Source organism: Camelina sativa, chromosome 11 (genome assembly GCF_030686135.1).
Source record: "Camelina sativa cultivar CO46 ecotype springtype chromosome 11, ASM3068613v1".
NCBI lineage: Eukaryota > Viridiplantae > Streptophyta > Magnoliopsida > Brassicales > Brassicaceae > Camelina > Camelina sativa.
The window spans coordinates 2,361,714-2,388,053 of record NC_141890.1 but is presented as its reverse complement, the minus strand read 5'-3'; the positions used below and the strand labels follow the sequence as shown (position 1 = coordinate 2,388,053).

The 26,340-nt window shown below is 33.3% G+C and overlaps 9 protein-coding genes across 11 annotated transcripts; 7 read left to right on the top strand and 2 right to left on the bottom strand.

The window, feature by feature from the left end:
- The first annotated feature begins 218 nt into the window (after nucleotides 1-218).
- On the top strand, nucleotides 219-1,746 carry LOC104721214 (phosphoserine aminotransferase 1, chloroplastic). Its single transcript, XM_010439142.2, has one exon. The coding sequence runs from the start codon at nucleotides 219-221 to the stop codon at nucleotides 1,515-1,517; it is 1,299 nt and encodes a 432-aa protein (XP_010437444.2). The 3' UTR covers nucleotides 1,518-1,746.
- On the bottom strand, nucleotides 940-4,222 carry LOC104721215 (serine acetyltransferase 4). Of its 2 annotated transcripts, none has more exons than XM_010439143.3 (10): nucleotides 3,790-4,222; nucleotides 3,151-3,348; nucleotides 2,990-3,049; nucleotides 2,788-2,883; nucleotides 2,666-2,690; nucleotides 2,495-2,589; nucleotides 2,241-2,407; nucleotides 2,065-2,138; nucleotides 1,912-1,971; nucleotides 940-1,813 (listed from the first exon to the last, which is right to left on the bottom strand). In XM_010439143.3, the coding sequence occupies exons 1-10, from the start codon at nucleotides 3,991-3,993 to the stop codon at nucleotides 1,761-1,763; spliced, it is 1,032 nt and encodes a 343-aa protein (XP_010437445.1). In that variant the 5' UTR covers nucleotides 3,994-4,222; the 3' UTR covers nucleotides 940-1,760. The 2 variants fall into 2 exon arrangements, 1 of the variants encoding a protein (XP_010437445.1); XR_015572449.1 differs by having other exon boundaries at nucleotides 1,566-1,813; nucleotides 2,788-2,900.
- Nucleotides 4,223-4,818: 596 nt separating this feature from the next.
- Nucleotides 4,819-6,475, top strand: LOC104721213 (isocitrate dehydrogenase [NAD] regulatory subunit 3, mitochondrial). The gene is made up of 4 exons (XM_010439141.3): nucleotides 4,819-5,418; nucleotides 5,498-5,737; nucleotides 5,831-5,909; nucleotides 5,985-6,475. The coding sequence occupies exons 1-4, from the start codon at nucleotides 4,906-4,908 to the stop codon at nucleotides 6,257-6,259; spliced, it is 1,107 nt and encodes a 368-aa protein (XP_010437443.1). The 5' UTR covers nucleotides 4,819-4,905; the 3' UTR covers nucleotides 6,260-6,475.
- A 442-nt stretch (nucleotides 6,476-6,917) lies between these two features.
- LOC109127562 (protein NOI4) lies at nucleotides 6,918-7,406 on the top strand. The gene has a single exon (XM_019232509.2). It carries the CDS (start codon nucleotides 7,053-7,055, stop codon nucleotides 7,260-7,262), a length of 210 nt encoding a protein of 69 aa, XP_019088054.1. The 5' UTR covers nucleotides 6,918-7,052; the 3' UTR covers nucleotides 7,263-7,406.
- A 1,116-nt stretch (nucleotides 7,407-8,522) lies between these two features.
- LOC104721212 (uncharacterized) lies at nucleotides 8,523-9,612 on the top strand. The gene has a single exon (XM_010439140.3). It carries the CDS (start codon nucleotides 8,674-8,676, stop codon nucleotides 9,532-9,534), a length of 861 nt encoding a protein of 286 aa, XP_010437442.1. The 5' UTR covers nucleotides 8,523-8,673; the 3' UTR covers nucleotides 9,535-9,612.
- An 856-nt stretch (nucleotides 9,613-10,468) lies between these two features.
- Nucleotides 10,469-13,166, top strand: LOC104727558 (putative polygalacturonase At3g15720). 2 transcript variants are annotated; one of them, XM_019231734.2, is made up of 10 exons: nucleotides 10,469-10,881; nucleotides 10,977-11,096; nucleotides 11,257-11,394; nucleotides 11,483-11,626; nucleotides 11,701-11,730; nucleotides 11,822-12,029; nucleotides 12,263-12,344; nucleotides 12,442-12,550; nucleotides 12,638-12,751; nucleotides 12,843-13,166. In XM_019231734.2, exons 1-10 carry the CDS (start codon nucleotides 10,852-10,854, stop codon nucleotides 13,083-13,085), a joined length of 1,218 nt encoding a protein of 405 aa, XP_019087279.1. In that variant the 5' UTR covers nucleotides 10,469-10,851; the 3' UTR covers nucleotides 13,086-13,166. The 2 variants fall into 2 exon arrangements, with proteins under 2 accessions (XP_019087279.1, XP_087332434.1); XM_087476308.1 differs by lacking the exon at nucleotides 11,701-11,730.
- A 903-nt stretch (nucleotides 13,167-14,069) lies between these two features.
- Nucleotides 14,070-18,262, bottom strand: LOC147933555 (uncharacterized). Its single transcript, XM_087470909.1, has 8 exons — nucleotides 18,248-18,262; nucleotides 18,011-18,145; nucleotides 17,863-17,929; nucleotides 17,479-17,531; nucleotides 16,372-16,559; nucleotides 16,199-16,264; nucleotides 15,952-16,092; nucleotides 14,070-15,817 (listed from the first exon to the last, which is right to left on the bottom strand). Exons 1-8 carry the CDS (start codon nucleotides 18,260-18,262, stop codon nucleotides 15,760-15,762), a joined length of 723 nt encoding a protein of 240 aa, XP_087327035.1. The 3' UTR covers nucleotides 14,070-15,759.
- LOC104721211 (uncharacterized) lies at nucleotides 14,370-15,669 on the top strand. Its single transcript, XM_010439139.3, has one exon. The coding sequence runs from the start codon at nucleotides 14,370-14,372 to the stop codon at nucleotides 15,309-15,311; it is 942 nt and encodes a 313-aa protein (XP_010437441.1). The 3' UTR covers nucleotides 15,312-15,669.
- A 2,461-nt stretch (nucleotides 18,263-20,723) lies between the features above and the next one.
- On the top strand, nucleotides 20,724-21,849 carry LOC104721210 (uncharacterized). Its single transcript, XM_010439138.2, has one exon. The coding sequence runs from the start codon at nucleotides 20,811-20,813 to the stop codon at nucleotides 21,657-21,659; it is 849 nt and encodes a 282-aa protein (XP_010437440.1). The 5' UTR covers nucleotides 20,724-20,810; the 3' UTR covers nucleotides 21,660-21,849.
- Nucleotides 21,850-26,340: the final 4,491 nt, after the last annotated feature.

The window sequence follows — 26,340 nt, the reverse complement described above, 5'->3', positions numbered from 1 at the left end:
TTTTCATCTACAAGATTAAAAACACACACACATTGTAAATGAGTCCTTAATTAAACCAACCGCAGACAAAACTAGTATCACCTAATAACATAAGACGTTGTCGTTTGCAATCTAATATTTATATGTCTCTCTCCCACCTAACACTTTTTTAGATATTATTTGTAACTAAATTAAAAGTGTAAAGGTCAAAAACAGAGAGCTCCGAGAATCTCATCATCATGGCGGCGTCGGCGAACTCTTTCCTCGTCGGGAACAACACTCAGATCCCTGCTTTGAAACCCAGATCAACATCTCAATCCCTACTTCACCTCAGCAAACCAAACACTATGAGCCTCGCCGGCAAAACCAAGCCCGTCGCTGTTAGATGCGTCGCTTCGAGTACGACTCAAGTTCAAGACGGAGTTAGATCCGGGTCCGTCGGATCCCAAGAACGTGTCTTTAACTTCGCGGCGGGTCCAGCAACTTTGCCTGAGAACGTTCTCCTAAAAGCTCAGGCGGATCTATACAACTGGCGTGGATCTGGGATGAGTGTGATGGAGATGAGTCATAGAGGCAAAGAGTTTCTCTCTATTATACAAAAAGCTGAATCTGATCTTCGTCAGCTCTGGGAGATTCCTCAGGAATATTCCGTTTTGTTCTTACAAGGTGGTGCCACTACTCAATTCGCTGCTTTGCCTCTCAATCTCTGCAAACCTGATGATACTGTCGATTTCGTTGTTACTGGTTCGTGGGGAGATAAAGCTGCAAAGGAAGCCAAGAAGTATTGCAAAACCAATGTGATTTGGTCTGGGAAATCTGAGAAATACACAAAGGTTCCATCTTTTGATGAGTTGGAGCAATCTCCGGACGCCAAGTATTTGCATATATGCGCCAATGAAACTATTCATGGTGTTGAGTTTAAAGATTACCCTGTTCCTAAGAACCCTAATGGGATCTTGGTTGCTGATATGTCTTCTAACTTTTGTTCTAAGCCTGTTGATGTGTCTAAGTTTGGTGTGATCTACGGTGGTGCACAGAAGAACGTTGGTCCATCTGGTGTCACTATTGTAGTGATTCGTAAAGATTTGATTGGGAACGCTCAGGGTATTACTCCGGTGATGCTTGATTACAAGATTCATGATGAGAACAGTTCGTTGTACAACACGCCTCCTTGCTTTGGGATTTACATGTGCGGTCTTGTGTTTGAAGATCTGTTGGAGCAAGGTGGATTGAAAGAAGTGAAGAAGAAGAACCAGAGGAAAGCTGATCTGCTTTACAATGCCATTGAAGAAAGCGAAGGCTTTTACAGGTGTCCTGTTGAGAAATCAGTGAGGTCGTTGATGAATGTGCCTTTCACTTTGGAGAAATCTGAATTGGAAGCTGAGTTTATCAAGGAAGCTGCCAAAGAGAAGATGGTGCAGCTTAAAGGGCATAGATCAGTGGGAGGTATGAGAGCTTCTATTTACAATGCAATGCCTTTGGCTGGTGTTGAAAAGCTTGTTGCTTTCATGAAAGATTTCCAGGCGAAGCATGCTTAAGTTTTAAGGGTTTTTGTTTTTGTTTGTGTTGTTGCATTTTGGTTTATGTTTGTTTGGTGATAAGCTTGAAAGCTTATGATTTGGTTTTCTTCCCTTTCCGAATTAATAATGTTTAGCAATGTATCAAAATCTTTCTCCATCAATTGGAAAAGCAGGTTTGTTGTAACAAACAACAAACAAAGAGCTTTTGTTATTTGTTTGAAGTGATGATAAAATCGCCATTAGATAAGTCTGCAGGTGTTCTCATATTCTCTTTTTAACGTTTCCTCTCTCTGCAACTCCTGAAACTGAAGATCCTATTTTTTTACAAAGAAGCAAAACTCAATTCAGGTCCCAAACTAAACTCTGATACACTATATAACAAAATAGAGTTCAGAATAAGAATGTAAGTTACCGTTTGGTATTGTGTGTCTATAAGCAACAGCTACATTTTGAAAGAACTCTCTGGTAGCATCTGCATATTTTAATTAACTATCATTCAGTTCATTACTAAAACCTGAGCAATGGAGAACAAAACCAGAGTACTGCAGTCTTAATCAAGACTCACCATGTTCCATTGTCAATGACGGATCTTGCTCATCGATTAAGCCGATCAGTTTTGCCGGATTTCCAGCCACCATGCTTCAGAAACCCCCAAATAAAAGATCCATTTGAGAGATGTGTAAACAGAAAATCCCAAGGAGATTGGTTTTTTAGATGCATTTCACTATTTCAGCTTTATACCTATGAGAAGGAACATCCTTTAAGACAAGTGAACCAGCAGCTATCATTGCTCCAGCGCCTATCTGAATGTTACCAAGTATAGTTACACATGCTCCTAGAAGAGCACCATCGCCAATATTTGGATGGCGGTCACCAGTTTCCTTCCCAGTTCCTCCTAATGTCACACCCTGGACATGAAAAATACCAACTAGCTTCACTAACGTTGATACTTCTCAATGTTTTTGGAGAAATGAATTCAGAGAAGAGATCTGTACATGCAAAATTGAGACACGGTCGCCTATCACAGCAGTCTCACATATGACCACACCAGTTCCATGATCCAACAATATTCCCTTCCCAATTCTTGCAGCTGAACCAAAAAAAAAAACAAGTTAGTCTTATGCTAGATGTAAAAGCATAAGCAAGATATGAATCTGAAACTTTACCCGGATGGATATCAATTCCAAAAACCTGAGAGAAACCACTGATATGGATCAGAGATTGTACTTGTACTACACCAAGACTATATATATAACAATAACCTAAGAAGCTGTGGAAGTTACACTACCTCGCTTACTCGGCTTTGCAATGCCGATGCTAATAGTTTTCGTCCTTGCTTCCACAACTTATGCGCAACTCTATATGCCTCGAGCGCAAGATAGCCCTGTAGAACAAATTATTCTAGTAAAATGCACATGAAAACTCACTTAGCAGTCGTTTTGTACCAGCATAAGATTAAAATATATTATTGTAATTGGTAAAGAAACTACCTTTAGATGTAAAACAGCCGAACTATACGATAGACAAGCAGGATCTCTGTCTTTGAATGCCTTCAACAAAACAAAAAACAAACACCAGTGCGGTCAGATTATCTGAAAATACTGTCTGAAACAAAAGGATGATTCACGGATACAAGATTAAGTGTTTATACCTGAACATCAAGACGAATCGAGTTCTGGATACCTCTGTCATGTACCATAACATTGCAAAATATATCCATGAGTTGAGTTGCTAACAAGGTAATGTTTTGGAGACGGTTAGCCAGAACAAAACTCAATGCTTGCTCTAAACAGTCATGGGACAAGATACTAGCATACAAGAAGCTACTCAAAACCGGCTCATTTTCTGCCTGTAAAACACAACAGCTAGCGTTTCAACATTCATCATTGTAGGAACAATATGCACAACCACTGTTCCACAACTTGCCCTTAAGGATGGAGATTTCTACAAACATTAAGGCCTAAACATGATTAATATATTGTAGAATGTAGATGGAATGAGACTTGAGAGCAATACGTAACATCAAGTAACATCTAAAAGGTATCATAATTAAGTGCTTAAAGAGACAGATATCACATTTAGTGAGAGCACTTGACCCCACGGTCTTGTCCTATTTATACAAAAGGTACATAATATTAATGTCTTTATCAAATTATCATAACCTTTGTAGAATCGAAGTTGATTAACAATATCAAAGTTTCTGTCTTTGTGGAATTGAAGTTATGTATATGAAAAAGAAACTATACAAGAACCGACTCTCTTATAAAGAATATGATAATGGAGAGAAAACCTCGAGCTTAGCTTCTGCTCTTATAGAATCCCAAATTGGGTCATAACCAGAATTGATAAAATCCAGCAAAACCGGGTCGTCCACGGGAATAAGGGTTCCTCTAGCGTAAACCGGGAAAACCCTCTCGAAAGGAAACTCATCGCCGGTCTTCACGTCGTCGTCTACGGCAGAAAAATCACAATTCCCGCCGTTTAAACAAGCCATGGCTGAAAAGAGAAGCAAAAAGAGTAGAGAGGATTATAAAAAAAAAGAAAGTAGGAAACCCTTTTTTTTTAACACACAGTGATTGATGCTTTTTTCTTTATTGTGTTGGAATCGAAATAGCGACAATCAAAAAGACAAAGAAAACGGAAAGAAAGTAAAACTGAAGTCTTGTGTTTGTGTCCACACTGTTGTGTGTTTGGAATGTTTCATGAGAATTTAGATGTGGTCTGGTCTCTCTATCTTTCTCTTTCTCTTTGCTCTTGTTTGTTGTGATGCGTGCGTGTGACCGTGATTCAGTCCAAGTTCTTAATACCATTGCGAGAGAGAATCCAAATTATTTGGAAGTATCCTTTATATATTGTAATAATATACTTTAAGCGTACCACACGAAGTGGACGTGAACATTAGATTAAAGTCTACCACAGTTTTAATTTTACACAGCTGACTTTACACATGCTTCTTTTGTAAGGGAAAATATAATCTATTGTTTCTCATATTCGTTTTGTGACTCAAAAATCTTGAAGACATAAGTTTATGTTCTAGACAATTCTAGTTCTAGAAAAAGAACTATGTGCATTAATTTAAAAAACATCGTGTAAGTGTAACTTTATAAATTGTTTGTTATTCAAAAAAAAAGAAAAAAATTAGAGATGATTTTGGTGAAAATTAAAGATTACAAATTCCTTGATTTATCAGCAAATTAGGCATACCAAGGAATATCATCAATTAAATTCGTTTTCGTATTTATATTTTCAATTGTAAGGATCCGTATTTATATTTTGGACAAAAAATAATAATGGGCAAAAAGAGAATAAGAATAAATCTGATAAAAAGGCATAAAACGCCGCATGCAAATCGCCGAAATCGACCAACGTCGCTTAGAAACCTTAAAAAAAACTTCTAAATCCACCAATGGTGAGAAGATCCGCTTCGATCCTGAGTCGCCTTCTGGCGAATCCGTCCTCTCCATTCACCGCACCGTCCCGATCCATCACCTACATGCCTAGACCCGGAGATGGAGCCCCACGAATCGTAACCCTAATTCCCGGCGACGGAATCGGACCTTTAGTGACCGGTGCGGTAGAACAGGTCATGGAAGCGATGCACGCACCGGTGCATTTCGAACGGTACGAGGTTCGAGGCAACATGAGGAAAGTCCCTGAAGAAGTGATCGAGTCTGTGAAGAGAAACAAGGTTTGTCTCAAAGGTGGGTTAGCGACTCCTGTTGGTGGTGGTGTCAGTTCTTTGAATATGCAGTTGAGGAAAGAACTAGATATATTCGCTTCTCTTGTCAATTGCATCAATGTCCCTGGCTTAGTGACACGACACGAAAATGTTGATATCGTTGTCATTAGAGAGAACACTGAAGGAGAGTATTCAGGACTCGAGCATGAGGTTGTTCCTGGTGTTGTCGAGAGCCTTAAGGTAACCATTTTTCAAAAGATTTGGTAGAGATTGTTTTTAGTCCAAATTTTGATTCATGTTGTTGTTGAATTGTTTGTAGGTTATAACAAAGTTTTGTTCTGAGAGGATTGCGAGATATGCATTTGAGTATGCATATCTGAACAATAGGAAGAAAGTGACTGCTGTTCATAAAGCTAACATTATGAAGCTTGCGGATGGGCTCTTCCTCGAATCTTGCAGAGAGGTTGCTAAAAATTATTCGGGGATTACTTACAATGAAATCATCGTAGACAATTGTTGTATGCAGCTTGTCGCCAAGCCCGAGCAGTTTGATGTTATGGTAACACTCTACTTTATATATGTCCTTTATCTAATCGATATTGTCTGTTGGTTTTTGTAAATTATACATATTATAATCTTGTTTTTTTTTCAGGTGACGCCTAATTTGTATGGTAACCTTATAGCAAACACGGCGGCTGGAATAGCCGGTGGCACTGGAGTGATGCCAGGAGGTTTGTCCAAAATAATATATCAGTTGAAGTTTTAGTCTTTCTTAAATGACATTTCTTGGGGTTTGTTGGGAACAGGAAATGTTGGTGCAGAACATGCGATATTTGAGCAAGGCGCATCAGCAGGGAATGTGGGGAATGATAAGATAGTGGAGCAGAAGAAAGCGAATCCGGTGGCTTTACTTCTCTCATCAGCTATGATGCTTAGACATCTCCGGTTTCCTACTTTTGCTGATCGGCTTGAGACCGCAGTGAAACAAGTGATACAAGAAGGGAAATGTAGAACGAAAGATCTTGGAGGTGACTGCACCACGCAAGAAGTTGTTGATGCTGTCATAGCAGCTCTTGAGTGATGCCCATGTGAGCCTATCTGCTTCTTCGTCTTTGTCCTTTTTAATTAAACTAAGAGAAAAGTGTTGGTTTCCTCTGTTTTCCATTGCTATTGGTTGATTTTATTTGTTCACTTTTCTCTTTTGATTCATATCCGACCTCGTGTTTGAGCATTATTAGCTCTATGGTTACATTATAATAAAATCAATAAAGACAGATCAAGCAGTTTTGTTTATCAAGCAAAGAGTAATTGTTCTCTTTTTGTATCAAAATTGGCAAAAACTTGTTGATTACTTGTAGTAATCTTGGCTGTTCCGATTTCCAAAATCTGGTTTTGACTTATATTTTCAGATGCTCACAAAGTAATGATATCTAATTCACGTACATGTATAGAAAGAAGCATTTAGAAACTTTAATTAGGGTTTTTACAGGGTATAAAACAGAGCAGCCTCATAGGTATAAGAATTTTGCTATAATTAGGGTTTTAACAGGCTGCGACGCGCAAAGACCAACGATTTTGTACCTCAGGAAAGATTTAAGAAGAAGTGAAAAAAGGAATATCCTCATTCCCGTGTCGCATACGAGTACAATCCGTAGGAACATTTCAAACCCCAACCTTCTACTTCTCTGTTTTTGTTCATCTGTTTCTCCTCTATTGAGATCTCCCACCTATAAAATACATCCTTGGTCCATCATCTCTTGATTAATAACAACGATCTCAGAAGAAAAGACATTGAAGAACAAAAACAAAAGAAAGAAGGAAACATTTTGTTTTTGAGAAGTTTTGCTCTGTTTTCTTAGATTCTGAAGATTGAAATGGCATCGAATAGTGAAGCAAGGCCTCTGCCAAAATTCGGAGAATGGGATGTGAATGATCCAGCGACGGCTGATGGATTCACCGTTATATTTACTAAAGCTGGTGAGGACAAGAAAACAGGTCGGAGCTCCAGCAAGGCAGCTTCACAGAGGAAACGAGATGGCGCTAAACCTACGGCCAAGAAATGGCTCTGTTTTACTTTTTCTTGATTTCTTGTAAATGACGTAACCGTATGAGAATAGCATTGAGAAACTTTTGTCGTAGAACCTTTTTTCATTAATCATTTGTTTAGCATTTCTCTTTATAACATGCCAAGATATTGAATTAATAGAAATGCTTAGACATTACCAAAATATACTGCTAAATGGCTAATACATCATTATTGAGAAACGTTAGGCTAGTTAGCATTGATACTGTTCTATTCCCTGGGACCTGTATATGTCTCTTAGTATTCTTACGTTAACGTTTATTGTCCTTGTCCATTTACACTCTTCTTATAAGAAATAAATTTGGAGCAAATTATGTGATATTTTATGGATGCTTTTACTGTGCTTTCCCTGATGATTCCTAAAGGAAAAAAAAACAAATTTCCTTGGGTAAATATCTAAATCTCAACCGAAATTAGATATGTTCTCTGGTTAATCAGACAACAGTATCTGATCAAAGATTGTTCTGCTCTTTTCTCTTTGTGCAGAAGTTAGAGAAGCGATACGGTAATCTCCGGTGATTATATACTTTCTCTAAAGACAAAAGGAAAAAGACTAAAAGAAGAATATTTGTTAACACTAATAAGTAGGTGCAGGGTATTGTGACGTTTCAGTGAAGACAATGTTCATGGCATCAATTAGAGAAAGATTTACAAAGGACAAGCGGTCAACATTGTGCTAATACTCTATTCTTTTTCTGATGACTCCCTTCAAATCATTTGGTATAATTAATTGTATTCCTTTATTTTTTTGGGCTTATTTCTTCTCTCTTCTGTGATGTTCTTTTTCTCTATATTAGTGTATTACAACTTATGTCTCTCTGTCTCCCATTAAAATAACAGAAATACTACGGAAATAAATACGCACTATGAGTAGGAAATGAATCGTACCACGACTTTATTGAACAAGATTCTCCTACTACTCTTATTGTTTAAAACCCTAGATTCTTGGACCCTATAAAATGGCCTAAGCTTTTTTTCCTTTGGGTAGATATTTGTTTATATGTTTAAATCTCTCCTTGGAAAACGTTTCTCTGAGTTGTCGTGTTTTTATTTCCTGATGAAACAGATCTTTGAGTTTGCCAGCGATGATAGAGGAGGCAAAGAGGGACAAGTTAGGAGACAAGATAATCATAATAATCAAGATAGCTCGACGTTGCTTGTTTCATAACCACATAAAGATGATTAAATTAAGTAAAAACGGATAATTGTGCAAATATCCTCACTTTATAAGGTTTTTAACACATGCCCAATTTGCTATATTACATGAAAACCTTTTAAAGGTTCCTTTTGGATTTATCTGTGACGCGTTCCTCTATTATATATCTTTTGGAGTCTCTGAACCTTATTGACCCACCATAACCCATTTCCACGTTTAAGGCTTTTGATTTCTCTGTTTTGCTTCAGAGCTAAAAATGGCTGAATCATCTTCTTCAGCAGCGACTACGCATGTACCTGCTAGGTCTATTAGTTTGCCTACAAGACTAATCCATCCTAAAGCACAGAGAGTCGAAGAAGAACTGAAAAAGATTCAAGCTTTAAACTCTTCTTCGTCAGCTTCTTCAAGGATCCAACTTGGACTTGCTAAGCTCGTGGAGCTCTATGAATTTGTCAATGAACAAGTCATATCTTCTCCTCAAGGCCAAAAAGCTCTCCGCCTTGGTCGCAACGCGAAACTTGTGGAAGACGCTCTTGATGAATCCATCTTGTTACTCGATGTCTCTGACTTCACAAGAGACTTGATAGAAACATTCATGGAGCAGATACAAGTTCTTCAATCTGCTCTACGTAGACGCGGAGGAGATCTCTCTTCCGTTCAATCCGAGATCCGAGCTTACATTACCTTTCAGAAGACATTTAATACCGCAGCAGCGAGACAACTTAAATCCCTTGCAAGAACACAAACAAAGAAGAAACCCTCGGTTATCAAACAATCCGGTGACCTCGATCAACATTCTTCTATGATCTCTAACATCATAAGTCAATCAAACGCATCGACAATCTCCATTTTCAAGTCACTCTTGCAGTTTCTTACTTCTCCCGGTGAGAAACAGAGGAAGAATGGTGAAACTGGATGTGTAGAGAACTCGATGATCCGTTCATTCTATGGAAGAATCATCCGTAGGAAAATAGGGAAGGTCATTGATGCGCAAACGATGCTCGGGAGATTAGCTATGCTTAGTTTTAGCCTTGAAGCAATTAAGGATGAGTTAAGTCACTTATCAAGACGACTTATTCAATATAGAGCGTCTCTCTTGAACATTGTGACTCCTTAACAAAAATAGTTTGTAAATTTTTTGTGTAAATCCAGGTCTTATAGAGATAAAATTATTATAGAAAAAGAGTTAATCCCATCTTCATTTCTGTCTACTTCCATAAAAAAAAGTTTGAATGTTTTGTGGTAGTATTGGAATTTTTTTACATGAATTGATCCGGAGAAAAAAAATAATAACAAAAAGAAAAAAGAAAAAGGAAAAAAAGAAAAGAGAGCATGTGTATATATTCCTAAACCTATGTGGTGCATCATCATCGGTCACTTAAGACATCACATGCTGAACAAACTTACCAAACTTGATTATTGTTGTCTTCTAGCCTCGTGTCGCTCACGTCACGTGCTTGTCGTGCGAAATTATCTTTACCAAAAGTTTTGTTTACCAATTTTTATTCTATATGACATGTTATTATTTGTGTACGATGATGATCCACGAGAGCACACAACTCAGAAACAAATAATTGTTTCTTCTCCGAGAATAAACAATTTAAATTAAAGAAATTCTTTGTTTTTTTGGTTCATGCTATGCCAACGAGCATATAGTCCATGTTCTATATATGGTTTAAAGTTTAGAGAAATCTTGTGGTTATAGATTAGTGATTAATGTTTTATCTATTACAAATACATAATAGTGTTTGACTTTTGATTTTTTATTTTTTTTTCATCAAAACATAAAGTGTTGGATTTGTATGGTCGACATCAGAAAAAAGAGAGTAGTCTATGAAGCTCAAAATACTATACCAAAAACGCCTAATTTAAGCACGTCACATTTATCATGGATCTAATATGTTCAGTAATTCTGACATCGCCTTAACCACAACCTAATGACTATTTTGAGCTTTTCTCCTCCGTGAACTCCGACCACTTTTTTGGCTTTCCACCACCACTATTTTTTGTTACTGCGTCCTTAAAATCGGCGGCCTCAGTGAGATCTCTGTAATTCATTCTGACTAATTCATTCTTTTACTGCGTCCTCTTTCTTTTTACTGCGTCCTCTTTCTTTGTAACAACTCCTTAACGTTTTCTCACTAATTCATTCTGAAGGCATAGAGAGAATGAGAAGTATCCAAATTCTTTTCTCTTCACCTTCGTCAGCTTGTGAAACACATATGCCACATATGCTACATCGTAATAAATGATCATGCATGTAATGCTTTAGAAATATTGTATGTGTACGTAGGTGTATTGTTAATATTATATGAAGGACGCAAAATTTAGCTACAACTTGGATGTATAAAGGGGGAAACTATATATGTGTATACTTCATATTTACGTAGATTCACATAACTGAAACACATACAAATAACTACCTATACATTCAATGGATTTTCATCATCGCCATTTCACGATGGTACATATCAGATCAATCCACTTTTAATTATAATTGTATTTATTCATTACTTGTTTAATCTAACGTTTTGCTTTTTTTTCTTCTGAGTGTATTAGGAAACCACATTACGTATTTGGATCTTGATAAATTTCTTATGTTTTGTCCTCGTAAACGGTCAAAATTACAACGTACTCAATTACGGTACTAAAGGAGATGGTCAAACTGATGATTCAGAGGTAAAATATTTTTATATTATTTTCTTTCCGTGTAGGTTTAAATTATTTTTTCTTAGAACAAATTTTTAGAATTAATATTGATTAAGACTCTTAAAAAATTTTAGTTAATGTTTAAAAACTAATTATGTAAAAATAAAAATAAAACCAATTATGTAAAAAGGGTTTTGTGCAAGCATGGAATGATGTATGTGGTGGAGACGGAGACATCAAAACACTTCTTATTCCTTCAGACAAAACATTTTTACTTCAACCTACGGTGTTCCAAGGTCCATGTAATTCTACTTCTATAAAAGTTCAGGTACATAAACGATTAATCAAGAGAACATTTTAATTTGATGAAAATAAATAAATTAAATCACCAGTAAATTTGCTTTTCTATATTAAAGTTGGATGGAGTTATCGTAGCACCTAGCGACAAAGGAGCCTGGTCCAATCCCACCCCTAAAATGTGGATCAAATTTTCATATGTGTCTGGTCTAATGATCGTTGGTTCAGGAACGATTAATGGTCGTGGTTTAACTTTTTGGGAGGTGACAATTTGACATATCACAATTTTTACTCGATTTATAATCCATTGTAACAAAATCATAGGTTTTTTTTTCAGTTAAATTTGAAAGCTTCTCAACGACCTACCGTGAGTATACCTACTAAATTAGCTATCCACTATTTGGAAGAACAAAAGTATTGATTACAATCATCATATATTGCTGTTTTTTTTTTTGTAGGCATTACATATTAGTAAATGTGATAACTTTAGGATAAATGGGCTAACCTCGATTGATAGTGCAAAAAACCATATATCAATCAACAAATGCAACACTGTTGCAATATCGAACATAAATCTTTTTGCACCTGAGACAAGTCCCAATACAGATGGAATTGATATAAGTGAATCAACTAATATCAACATATTTGACTCTACAATTCAAACGGGTGCGTACTTATTAATCAATTATTTTAGTATTTTATAAAAAAATATGAATGGCGCACAAAACAAATGAAGCATAGTAATTTGTAAGATGAGATTTTTTTTTTTAACTATTAGTTTATTATAGTTCCAGCTTTTATGTATTTGCAATTTCCTTTCTGAAAAGACTAATTTATTTTTTAGAACATGAAAGACAACATAATAACATTCATTTGAATTTCAATTATTAAATTCTCAGGGGATGATTGTATAGCAATCAACAGTGGAAGTTCTAATATCAACATCACAGGAATTAATTGTGGACCAGGTCATGGAATAAGGTAATTCATGATATTAATTAAAAAAATTAGTTTACATTATGAATAAAAAGCTTACTCACAAAGAAAAAAGGTTGAGAGTATTATTATTCGACAACAGTGTAGGAAGTCTAGGAGCCGGTGGAGCAGAGGCTACAGTTAGTAATGTACAAGTGACTCATTGCACTTTCAATCAGACGACGAATGGAGCTAGAATCAAAACATGGCTGGTATATATTAATTTGTATATACTCATTGTTACCTCTTATATCTAAATTAATATTAATCATTATATTCAATATCATCTTGATATTTAGGGTGGACAAGGATATGCAAGAAACATAAGTTTTACCGATATCACACTCATTAACACAAAAAATCCAATTATAATTGACCAACAATATATAGATAAAGGACGTCTTGTTGGCGAGGTAAAAACTTTTTTTAGTATTTTATAAATAAAATTATATCCTTTTTGGAAGCATAATTATAGTTATAAACTTATATATATTTATGTTATAGGAATCAGCAGTGGCGATTAGCAATGTAAAGTATATCGATTTTCACGGGACAACATCGAATAAAAATGCTATAACGATTAAGTGTAGTGAAACCACACATTGTAGAGACGTCGTTATGGATGGAATTAATATTACCATGGCGGATGGAGGAAAACCTAAAGTTAATTGCCAATATGTTGATGGGGAGTCTAGTGATAATGATTTAATGCGCAACTGCTTTAATAATAACACTAGTACTAATTAGTGATGTCCATACAAAATTATCGAAATTTTGAGTGAAATGATATTTGAATCCCCTATATATGGATTACCATTTTCTTTCTCATGCGATTTTCTTTCTCAAGGGGGTTTACTATGTACCTGCAAATCCTAAGTTGATGTTCAGATCTAATATCTCTTTTGATCGACTTTTAGACAGTAATTACATCGAGGCCAAAGAGTTCATTGCCAAATGTTAGCTAAGCACGCAAGCAATTGATTCAACTTTCTCTTTGAAACCTTACTGAATTTTCTTTAAAATTGTGCTAATTTTGGTCTATTTTTTTAACAGACACTTATAACTGATTGTAATAGAGATCAAATTTTGGTCTTGGTGAACTTGCAGCACTAGTTGCCAGCAATACTCTAGATGTTCCTACAGATTCAGATTCAGATGATTTTCTCATAAACATTGAAGCTGCCATTTGTAAATCAATTGGTGATTCTTCTAAGAAATTTGAGAGAGCAAGCAACGTTATTGACCTATGTGGTACGGTTATTAGGCTCTGGTGTCGTAAGTCTATTAGATTATTTAAATTTTTAATTTTTTACTATTTAAAATTTGTGAAAACAAAGTTTTTGTATAACATGTGACAAAATCTTTAATTATTAAAATTGAAATGATATTTGAATACCATGAATGACATTTGAATGTCTTTTTATTCTCTTCTCTTTTACTCATCACATAGAAATTAACTTATTAATAGTTGTGAAAATTCTTTTACACAAAACAATTGATGATTAAAAATGTGTGATTGGCAACTAATTAGCCGCGCCGAGTAAAATATTCCAACAAGACAATCTAATTTTTTATTAGAAGGTAAAAGAGTCAAGCGATAAAGTTGATAATGTATTTGTAACTTAAGACAAAGAAGACAAGCCTTGGTTCTCTGAAGCCGGACACATTTAGTTTAGATCCCTTTAACCAAAATTATATTTTATCCTCACACCCAAACAAAAACAGTTGGTATAGAAAACAAACGAACAAGAAACTGATTTTAAATATTAAGCTTGCAAGAGATGTCTAAGAAGAAGACAAAGAGGAACATGAGTTACAAGAGTCACTGGCCATAACTGATGATATTATTCATGTTAGAAACAAACAGATCAGATTAGTGACCCATGTTCTTCTCACATGTTCCCACATCGTTTACCCGATAATTCCTCTGCTCTTGCGCTTCTCTGCAATATATATATAGAAACCCTCAAGAACCCTATAATAGAGCATCTCAATCCAATTTAGAGTTCTGAAAAAAAAAAACTAAAATTCATGGAAGGTTTGGATCCGGTCTTCATGTCTGATCAAACTACACACCAACCAGTCCGATCCGTGAGTCTTCCTTCAAGAATCCATCCACTCTCTGTTAAACTCAGAGCAGCCTTGAACCGGCTCAGCATCTGGCGGAGATCTTCTTCCTCAATCTCGGTTTCCGCTTCTTTTGGTTACGAGACGCTTCTCGTTGGACTCGTGAACCTCACCGAGTTCTACGGTTGCGTGCATGAGCTACTTGAGTCCTCTTACGTGAAACACACTCTTCTTCATCACCAGGAAGGAAAACTTCTAGCAGATTCTTTAGATGGATCTGTTGTGTTGCTCGACGTGTGTGAGGCCACAAGGGAGGTGATTGTCGTGATGAGAGAACACGTGGCGAATCTCAAATCTGCTGTTCGTAGGAAAGGTGGCGTAGTAGAGAAGGAAGTTAAAGCATACGTTAACTTCCGTAAGAAGGCAAAGAAACAAATCTCTAAACACATCAATGCACTTAAGAAAATGGAAACCAAAAGTATTCCAACCAACATAGATCAAGAAATAGCGATACCACCCACGAGTGTTCTGGGAGAGACAATCGAAATCACTGTCTCGATTTTCAGACATCTTTTGTTGTTCCTATCAGCAATACCGCCACCACCATCGCCGGCAAAAAAAATCAAGACCACCATCGGGTTTTTGTCGATTCCTTTTGTATCTTCATCATTATCAGATAAATCTATGGATTTGATAAAGGAAATGAAGAGTCTTGATGGTTTCTTTCTGGGTTCTATTGTGGATTCAAGAAGAAACTTTGTCGAAGTCGAGACAATGCAGAACGAGAAGATGAGGAGAGATGTTGTTGAAGATGGTTTTCGTGATCTGGAGGCAGAACTGGACTCTGTTTCCAAGTGTTTAGTTAAGAACAGGGTTTTGTTCCTTAACATCCTCAGTAACTGTTGAGACTGAGCTTTTTTTGTCAACAGAGGTGTACAACCTTTTTCCTCAAATTGTCGTTAAATCAAAGTTAAGAACCAAGAAACCAGAATCTCAAGGGGAGTAGACAAGAAATTCGATTTATGTCTGTCTACAATGAGGTTCTCAAGCTAAAAGTCTCTGTCTTGAGTAACACAACTAACTGGTTCAAGTTGGGATACTAAATCGGAGAATTGAGTTCCACGGGAGAAGAGATTGGTAGTAGTTTTTTGTTTTGGCTACCTAATAAAAGAGCAGATAATGGATTATTGAGCTTACTTAATAATTCACACCCAAATTTATGTACACACAATCTCTATTTTCAATTCACTCTTGCAGTTTCTTACTAATTCTCCCGGTGAGAAACAGAGGAAGAATGGTGAAACTGGATGTGTAGAGAACTCGATGATCCGTTCATATTGTATCACGATCTAAATTAAACACCAAAGAGCTTGATCAAGAGAGCTTTAGCTACCCCCTCCAAATTTAAGTACCTAGGCAAAAGGAACATCCCTTATAATCACTTTCGGAGCCGGTTGGGCGGGATTAACAAAGAAGCCAAGTCAGCAGCAGTTCCCAAGTAGCTGGTTTGTCACAAAGAAAGAAAGAAGCCACAAACAAACCTAACCTGTCGACAACATTGGTTACAGGGTTTGTGTTAAGAAACACTCTAGCGATTACTCCACATGACTTGAAATGATTGTTCAACGCCTCCTTGATCTCATCCACAGGAAGCGAAGTATCGAATCCCTCAACCTCAACATACCAACTACAATAATTCAATATATATATATATATTATCAACACATGATGATGAAGAAGACATCTTTAACATTTACAAGTCTCCAAAAGAAAAACAAAGCATCAAATTTTACCCGTATTCTGGTTTCTCAAAAATGGCTCTTATTTTAGGATCACCCAAAAACACTCCCCGTCCGGGGCTAAAGTAGAAAAGATCTAATCAGATATATTTCTTAAATAGAAGGAAAAAAAATTGTGAAGAAACAATTAATCGAGAAACAGAGAGGTATAAGGAGAGGAAGATTACCCGGGAGGCTCCGGAGACGGGAGATTCCATGCTACCGAAGAGGGGACCGGGATATCCCAGGTCACCGAAGATCGGACCGAACGATTCCATGGAGAAGTCGAGAAGAATTGCAATAACTCTAGGGTTAAAGATACTTTCTTCGTTTTAGGGATTTTCAGTTTTAGGGCTTTCGAATGACGAGGTCGAAGCTATTTATAATCCTCTTTTCTTTTCCTTTAGGGGTTAAAATTGTCTTTTCCTCTCTTTTTTTTTTTTTTTTTTGTTTCTGGATTGATTAAAATTGTCTTATTCTCATGGTCCACAAGTCTAACACTTTTTTCTTTGTTTTTGTTATTATTGTTCAAAGTCTGATTTCCTTTAGATTTTTTGGTTTGTCGTTCGAACCAAACATTAACCAGAACCAAAAAAAACAAAAAAATGCCTGAAAAAAATACAAGTGGTGGTGACAGATGAAAAATCTAAAGTAGATAATTAGGCTTTTTATATACAAGTTTACATCAAAAGAGGGATACTTATAGTAGGTATAACATATTTGTTGGTTTTACTAGAAATCAAATATTCTTAACTTTTTTTCCTCGGAATAAAATACATCAACCGTAACTAAATTTATTCACCTTCAATTGTTATCTGTTGATCATCAACCACTAAAAACAAGTTAACAACATCAAAATAAAATTAAAAAATAAAATAAAATTTCACAACTAAACATAGCTAAATTATGCGCAGATTCATTACAACAATGTTTGGTACAAATAATTTGCTAGAACTGTTTTATTCAATACTAAATTAGGCATGCATATTAACGCAAATATAAAAAAAATATGTGAAATTTTAAGTTGTATTCAAAATATTAATTTTATTTTAATTTGATTTTTTTTTTCAAATCGAATTTAGAGTTCATACACTACATCTTGCAATATTTTTTTTTTTGTATATTACATGATAATAAAATTAGATTTTAGTTCTATACAGTCAATCCTAATGAGTAACATTTATAATTTTCATATAAAAAAAGTGCATTGTAACAAATTGATATCTTACTTAATATTTTTTTAAAAACTAAAAATCAATAAAACATAATTCTCAAATAAAAAACTGAAAACTAACTTTAAGAACATCTGAATCTGTAGGAACATCTAAACTATTGCTGGCAATCAGTGCTGCAAGTTCACCAAGACATACCAAAATTTGATCTCTATTATTATCAGTTATAAGTGCTTGTTAAAAAAACAAACCAAAATTAGCACAATTTTAAAGAAAACTCAATAAGATTTTCAATTGCTTGCCGCCTCGATGTAATTACTATAAAAAAGCCGATCAAGAGAGATATTAGATTTGAACATCAACTTAGGATTTGCAGGTTCACAATAAAACCCTTAATCTCAACCACATGAGAAAGAAATGGGTAATCTCAACCCCTTGTTCTCCTTTTATGTATCCCACAAGAATCTTGCAGTTCATAATACTGAACACCATTCTTACGACTAATACCTGTGAGAAGCATAACATAATATACATTATAAAATCTTTCTCCAGTAATTGGAAGGTAAACCTCCTCCTGCACAATACCATAAAAATATTATGCACTAATAGAAACTGCAACTTGATAATTTAAATATAAATTCAAATTATCATTTACACTACCAATATTTTGAAAAAACTCATAAATTGGAACAACAACAGCTATAGGGGAATCATATTGGCGAAGACAGCGAATGATTTCATCTTGAAATTTCGTTAAATTTTCAAACTCTTCAGGTTGATATTGCATACGCTATCAAATCATTCACCAATTGAAAAACTTAAGAATTTTACATTAATTTCTTATTTTAATTATCTTATTTTCTTATATTATGTTAATTACTAATTTTAATACATTAAACCGTTGCATACTTTAATCACTTTTCTGTATAAAATTATTTTTACTATATGGTTATAATAAATAATAATTGCAATTAAATTGCACATATTTTCCTTATTAACGGCAATTATTTTCCTTATTAATTGCATAATTTTCCTATTGAAATTAGTAATTTAATAGATAATTTTTCTATTAGAATTAGTGATATAATAGATTACTTTTGGTTTTATATACTTTTCAAGTAATCCTTTTATTTTTAAGAGTTTTTAATTTTCTTAGAATTATTAAATAAAATTTCTTTTCACACATGTCCATATATTATCGACAGACTTGACACATTATATACTAACTTTGAAAATTAAGCTTTATATAATAAAATAATAAATTGAATATATATATATATATATATATATATATATATATATATATGAATATGTAAATATTTTCATCAAACAAATTTTTTGAAAAATATTTAGCATTGACGCAGAGTTACTGACGGAGATTTTGTGTTGGACGTGTTACATGCTAATTCCAGCACAACTATTCATCTGTCAAGATTTGTAACAAAATTACCCCCGTCCAATGGAGATTGTCAGAAAAAAAATTGATAGAGTCAAAGGGTGTCTCAACATTGAATTAAAATTTAATGGACTTTCTCCACGTACTTACAAGTATGATTTTCAAGATGATAGGCGGAACTTGTTTGATAGTCTTAAAACAACAGCTGGAATAATGAGTCTTCACACAAAATTTGCCCACCATGTTGCTGGACATCTCAATGATGCTACTCTTGTTACTTACCTTGTGAAAAAGGTAACTGGGAAAAGTCTTACAATTTTTGTAGCCAAATCCAGTAAGTTAACACAAACACATTATTTCTTATTCACAAAATGTGATGGAACATGTAAAAAAAATAAAGAGTTACAAATAATGATTTCAAAACTGAAATCCATGTGTTGGTGTGCATAAACTTGAAAACTTTTACTACATATACAAAATATAATTATAAGGATTATATTTAAAAGTGGAAGGATTCGTTGTTCATGATCAATGAGTACAACTTAATTGTTTATAGAATAACATTGTCTGAAAACACAACTTACTTTAGCCACATCTTTCTTCTAGCAAGATCGTATCCAATTGATGATAATTGGTGTAAGATTCCTTTTTAGTAAGATCATTGACGGGGTAGCTAGTTCCAATAATTAAGGATCACTGACAATTTCGTGACAGATATCCTTTGGCTATTGCTAAAAAGAATGTTTGTTTTAAATCTTTTTTTTATATATATATTAACAAGAATAGTAACATAACGTGATACAACATGTAATATAATTGGTGCCATTATCTATATTAAATTTATCAAATTAAGGTTTTATATACGTGTACTTTGGTCTAGGGGACTGACAATATACGATGAGGCAAATCATATGAATACTTTAATGACAAAAATCTACAAATTAATCATATATCCTTTATACACGTGTATGAGTATCAATGCATTAAACAGTAACGAGTTAGTACTTAGACTCGACCAATTATTGGAAGTTTTAAACATAACCACTCACTTAGACTCGACCAATTAGTGTATTTCTTACATAGTGAAGAGTGTCGTTTCACACTTTCACTCTATCTTATGTCTACATATTAACATATGATATGATCATCAAATTTGCAATTACGTACTTTTGCGTGATTATTTTAGTTTCTCACAGTTTTAGATTACAAATATGAAATTCTTAATATTAAATCTAGTTGCGTTTGGATTGAGTATGACCAATAATTAGTTTAAATTAGAATTTAAAAGATTTGTTGTCTTCAATATTTATGTTTGGTCTAGTTTGGTTTCGACGAACTTCTATGATTGGTAATAAACTAATAACTAATAAGTAAACAAGTTAAAATAAAGTCATTCCACGTTAATGAGAATAGTCAACCAGATATACAAACCCTGTAAATTCGTAATATATCTCGCAAGCAAATCAACTCAAAACTCGTGCACCACTCTTATACGTGTCGTAATGTGACAAACCATGTAGAGGACATTGTAAATATTTTTTGTTTTCTTGTAAAGGCAAAATATTTTCCGTAATAAGCAAACCTACATAAGAGCTGATTGGATAAAAGAAGGGCGTATATAATTTTTAATACGGTATATGGTTGAGGAAGATCTGGATCTCGATACCTACCGAGAGTCCGAGACCATTTAAATTTTTGACACTGTCGATGTTTTTAATATTTAAGAAAACTCGAAAGGTCAATTGATAATGTGGCAAAACCGGAGGCAACACAAACGGTGACTCATCAGGCTCAGTTCTGTGGCCAAATAATTTGACCAATATAATAGCCCGACAGCTCAGAAAGTCACAGATTTGCCAGTAATAATCGGACCAATCAAATTTTAAAATTCAATTATTGTTGGAGTTTTGTTGGTTGATACACTAAACCCTATGCTATATATATTTATACATTGGTAGAGCAAGTTGAATAAAGCAGATCGATCAAAAAAGAAAGAAAAATAGCTCAAACGCCTTTCTAAAAAAGATTAAAACAAAAGCACAAAACCATATTAAGAAAAATGTCGAATATGATCGTCAAGAATCAACTAAGATCTATAAGCTTACCTTCAAGATCGCATCCAAGCACGACGGGAATCGAGGAAGCTCTTCACAAGGTTAAAAAGATTAACACCACGACGGATTCGTCCGAATCAATCTTGATGAGCTTGGCGGGTTTGGAGGAGCTCTACATTTGTACGGAGGAGTTTCTGAAAATGGGCTCAACGCAAAGGGTTATGTCGTCTGATGGATTCGATTTTATGGAGGAGATGCTTGATGGTTCGTTGAGGCTAATGGATATATGCAGCGTCTCAAGGGATCTCATGGTTGAGACTCACGAGCATGTTCGTGGTGTTCAATCATGTCTCAGAAGAAAGAAATTAGCCGGAGGAGGAGACCAACTCGATGTTGCCGTATTGGGGTATGTTGGATTTAGAAAGAACATGAGAAAAGAAGCTAGGAAGCTTCTTGGATCCTTGAAGAACATTGATGGAGGCCTAAGTTCATCATCATCCGTAATTAATCATGAGCAAGATGAACATCTTGTGGCGGTTATAGATGCGATGAGAGGAGTAGTTTCCGTTAGCGTCTTGGTGTTGAGGTCGTTCTTGGAGTTCTTGTCGGGACGACAAAGTAACATTAAGAGCAAGTTGGCTTCGGTACTAAAGAAAAAGAAGGTTCATCATGATGAGGGGACCACGAACGAGTTGGAGAGTTTGGATTCAGCGTTATGCTGCTCTCATGATGATCTTCAAAAGAAGCTAGAGGATGTTGAGATGAGCATTGATGGGTTCGAGAAAAATCTAGAAGGGTTATTTCGACGGTTGATAAGAACACGTGCCTCGCTTCTCAACATAATCTCTCACTAGATTTTAATGTACGTACGCATGTAATGTAACATTTCCAGACATTCGACTTTATAGAATTTGCCGGAGGGATACATTATATACGCACAGATAGGATTTTACGTACACTGTAGACTTATTGATAAATGTAGAGATAAATTTGTAAAAATAGAAACAATATTGCATTGATAAATACAAGCTTTTCTGTGACTAATGAATGTTATGGAGCCGTCTAAAACCAACAGTTCAAATTGACTGAATCATCAGTGGCAATCTTTTCTTATTAAATTTTTAAATTTCGACTCAAACACATCGAAACTTACATATTCGTGTCTTTTTAGTGTGAACGTCTATGGAAGATACAATTATTTGAAATACTTTGTCAATTCGTTAGAACGTATATGTAGCGTACTAGAACGGTAGACCCTACATCGATATTTATTAACTTTTGTTTAAGTTGTTTTTTCTTACAAACATTAATTTTACAAACAGCGTTGTTTATTAAATTCATGAGTATTTCGTAAAAGCTTTTAATTCATGAGTATTTATAAAAGTTCACCTAAAAACTAAAATGGCTGGTTCCATTTAGAGTTTTTTTTAAATCCTATATTTCATTTATTTATTCAAGACTACAAAATAATCAATTATATGTAGCATATACCCTATATAATAAAACGGAAGTACACAACATTGTTTTGTATACTATATAATTTTAATAAGTTGGTTACAAATAGGTTATAGATTAAGTTTTATATTATTTGTATATTCTGGATTTATTGTTTCCAAAAATTTTAAAGAGAATATTCTAAAGAATCATTTGATATCATCTAACTTACAATATTAATTTTCTTTATTAAATTATTCATCAAATAAAATCCTTTGACATCTAACTTAACATATTAATTTGTTAATTATTACTATACTTCACCTCTCATCCCCTATATAATAAAACGGAAGTACACAACATTGTTTTGTAGACTATATAATTTTAATAAGTTGGTTACAAATAGGTTATAGATTAAGTTTTATACTATTTGTATATTCTGGATTTATTGTTTCCAAAAATCTTAAAGAGAATATTCTAAAGAATCATTTGATATCATCTAACTTACCATATTAATTTTCTTTATTAAATTATTCATCAAATAAAATCATTTGACATCTAACTTAACATATTAACTAGGACCAGACCCGCGCTACAGCGCGAGGGAATATTTACAAATACATACAATTCGTAACTGATTATAATATATTACATTTTTGTTTCTTTACAGTGAATAATATATTTTTGTAATAAATTGGGATAAAATAGTAGATGAAAAAAAGTTGAGTAAATGGTAATGTTATGAGTATTAGTATAATAAAATATTATAAAAGAGATAATATATCAAATTATCATGAATTTGAATAATATAATAAGTAAACAGCATTAATGTTTAAAATAAATACATTAAAATATGGTGTAAGTAATTAATTTTTAGAATTTTGTAATCAGTTATCAGTATAAGGTAATGATCAATTTAGTTGCCAAAATGAAAGCATATATAATCTCAGAAATATTATTTGTAATTGTTTGTACACTGCGTAATTATTGTGTGTAACATAAACTATTTTTTTTTAATTTTTAACTATTTTTGTATAAAAATTTCATTCAAAGAATCAAATGTAATAATTAATAAATCATATATTTTCAGTATGCATAAAGGTTATTAGCACATAATTTTGTTTTGTATAAATTTAGTGTTATTATATTTATATTAACATGGTACATAGTTCATTAATTTAAAAACAAAGAGAATTTATTTGAATAATTTTAAATATGAAATAATATAAAAGTGGTAAAACTACTATAATAAAAAATTCTGATTTAAAAATTGTATAACACAACATAAACGAACTGAGAGAGTACAATCGAATACTTTAATAAATATAATGAAAACTACTCTATTTAAAAATTGTGACCAACTGATCGATTCAAATACAGTTTTTTTAGCTTCCCCTTCGTAGATAATTAATTATCCATTTGCAACCAATTCACATATGCAATAATGTAAAAACAAAATTTTGAGTATAAACAATGTCCAATAAAATACAAAAAAATAATAAAATGCAAATATAATGACGTTATGGGTTAAGTAGATTATTTACCTTTGAAATATGATATTTTACAAAGCCTATAAATATATATATATATATGAAAGGATCATATTAGATTAAAACTAATGTTTACACGACCCGATCGGACTGGCCGGTCCGACCGGTTGACCCGCGACCCAGATAATTCTCCGATTTGGGTTCACTACTAATAATCGGAAATCTTAAAACCGGTAAAACCCAGAAAAAACCGCTATAAATCCATGACCAGATAATTCGGATCGGACCAGCCGGGTTATGGTTCAAAAAACAATATTTTCGATTTTGAATCTTTGATCTTTAAGACCAAATATAGGGTTTAGGTTTTGAGAACCTCTCGTCGCTTCGCTTCATCTTCTCTCGCAGTCCTCATCTCTCGTAGTGCTTAGCGAACAGTTGGTTATCAATTTCTCTTTTATTTTAAATTTTTTTATGTCTCTGATCTCCATCATTACTTGATTTTGGACATTAACATAATATTTTTTTCATGATGGTGGCTCTGTTTTTTAATCGTGGCTCTGTTTTTTAATTGTGGTTCTGGTTTTTAATCATCAATTCATTATGGTTATGGGTTAAGTAGATTATTTACCTTTGAAATATGATATTTTCTAAAGCCTATAAATATATATATATGAAAGGATCATATTAGATTAAAAATTTTAAACAAAATAAATAAAAAAACATAATCTCTATATTAGTGACATATTAGAAAGCAAGAATAAGAACTATAATTTTTGATACAATTTTGCAAATAAAGTTTTGAGGGAAAATGAGATTGATATGAGAATGCCACAACCTGGAGGTAGTATTTATAGTTTAGAGTTGGCTATATAAGTTTTATTAGGGTTTTGAAAAATATCCTCTAAAGATTACACACGTTTTGTTGAGATCACATTTGATTACTATCTTTATCATTTACATAGATAATACCCAAATTAAAATGCTTTAAATATAACAAATTAACAACATTCTCATAGGGAATATATAACAAATTAACAATATTCCCATAAATTTGTTTACTATTGATTTATTTAATTTACACATTAAATATAAAATATTTAAGATCCTTATGATTACGGTAAGACTTTTATTTTTGGTTTTGAAATTTCTGAAAATTATTAGATTAGATAAACTGAACGTATGTTCCTTGGGTATATTTCTTATTAGTATCTCTATCTATATTTGAGAAATGAATTAATATCCGATCTTTATGGAATATTTTTTGTTAAGTTTGATCTTGCATTTAATGATTATTTGATTAGATTATATTATTAACTTTTTAATAAATGTGAACTTTATACTATTAATCTATAATAACTACTTACATTTATAACTTTTCAAAATTTTAGGAGAAGACATTTATTTGGGAGAATTAATGATAGTTATATTTAGATTTTAATCAATCGTAACAATGAGATATTAATATTTGTGTTTAATTTTGCTTGTATAATTTGGCGTAGTCTAGTGGTATGAATTGAGGACTTCTGTACCGCAATGTCCTGGTTCGAACCCCTGATATTTTTTTTAATAGTTAAGAACAAATTACAAAATTACCTTCATCTTCTTCCTTGAGATCTGGTTTAGGCAAAATCACGCCATTACTTAATTTTTTTCCACGATTTTCATCAGTTTTTCTTGTTTTATCTAATACTATACAGAATTATGTTAGATCCATCAATTAATAATTGGTTTATTAATTAAAAACAAAAACAATTTTATCTACAAATCTCATTTTTTTTCTCAAACATGTCATAATCCGTGAATCACCATTCACCGCCATCAAACGCTTTCACGTTCGTCGGTCTTTCTCCAGCAAGGGATCGTGAGGGAGAGAACTTGAATCTTTCCATCCCACATATCACATATGAGATTCTAAAATTACGTTCATTGAAAAATACTGGAAAAAAGCACATAACCCATTAACCCACTTTAAAGGACGCAAATCTTTATCTATCCGGATCCGATTTAAGAATTTCGGGTAATTTTAGAAATAGAACCCAACCCATTAACCGTAAATATTCCATTTAACCTTAATGAAATTGTTTTCTGGTAGAAGATGTCGGGGGTAGTTTCGTCCGAAAGAAAAGTTATACTTCTCTTTTACTAATATAGGGATTTGTTAATTATTATTATACTTCACCTAGCATTTTTATATATGAGTCTATTTTGTGAAACAAATAAATTCTCATATTATTTATTATAATTAAAAAATATTTTTATTTTCGGATATACCATAAGTTGAATTTTTAAAAACAAATATAAATGATTTAATCTACAAAATATTCAATTTTATTAATATTATTCTTTAAAAACAATATCTATTGAATTAAAAATTTTACTGAGTAATGGGTCAAAATTTGAATATTTAAATTCAATTTCATACTTTTTTTTGTTAAATTTTATAATTTTATATAATAAAATAAACTTTAAATAATTTATTTTGATATATTTTTAAAATATTGAAACTTGATATTAAAGTTAGAAACTATAAACACTCTAAATTGGTTTATTATAGCAATGTCAATAATATGTCACTATAATATGAAAGAATTTTAAAAAACCAAGTATATTA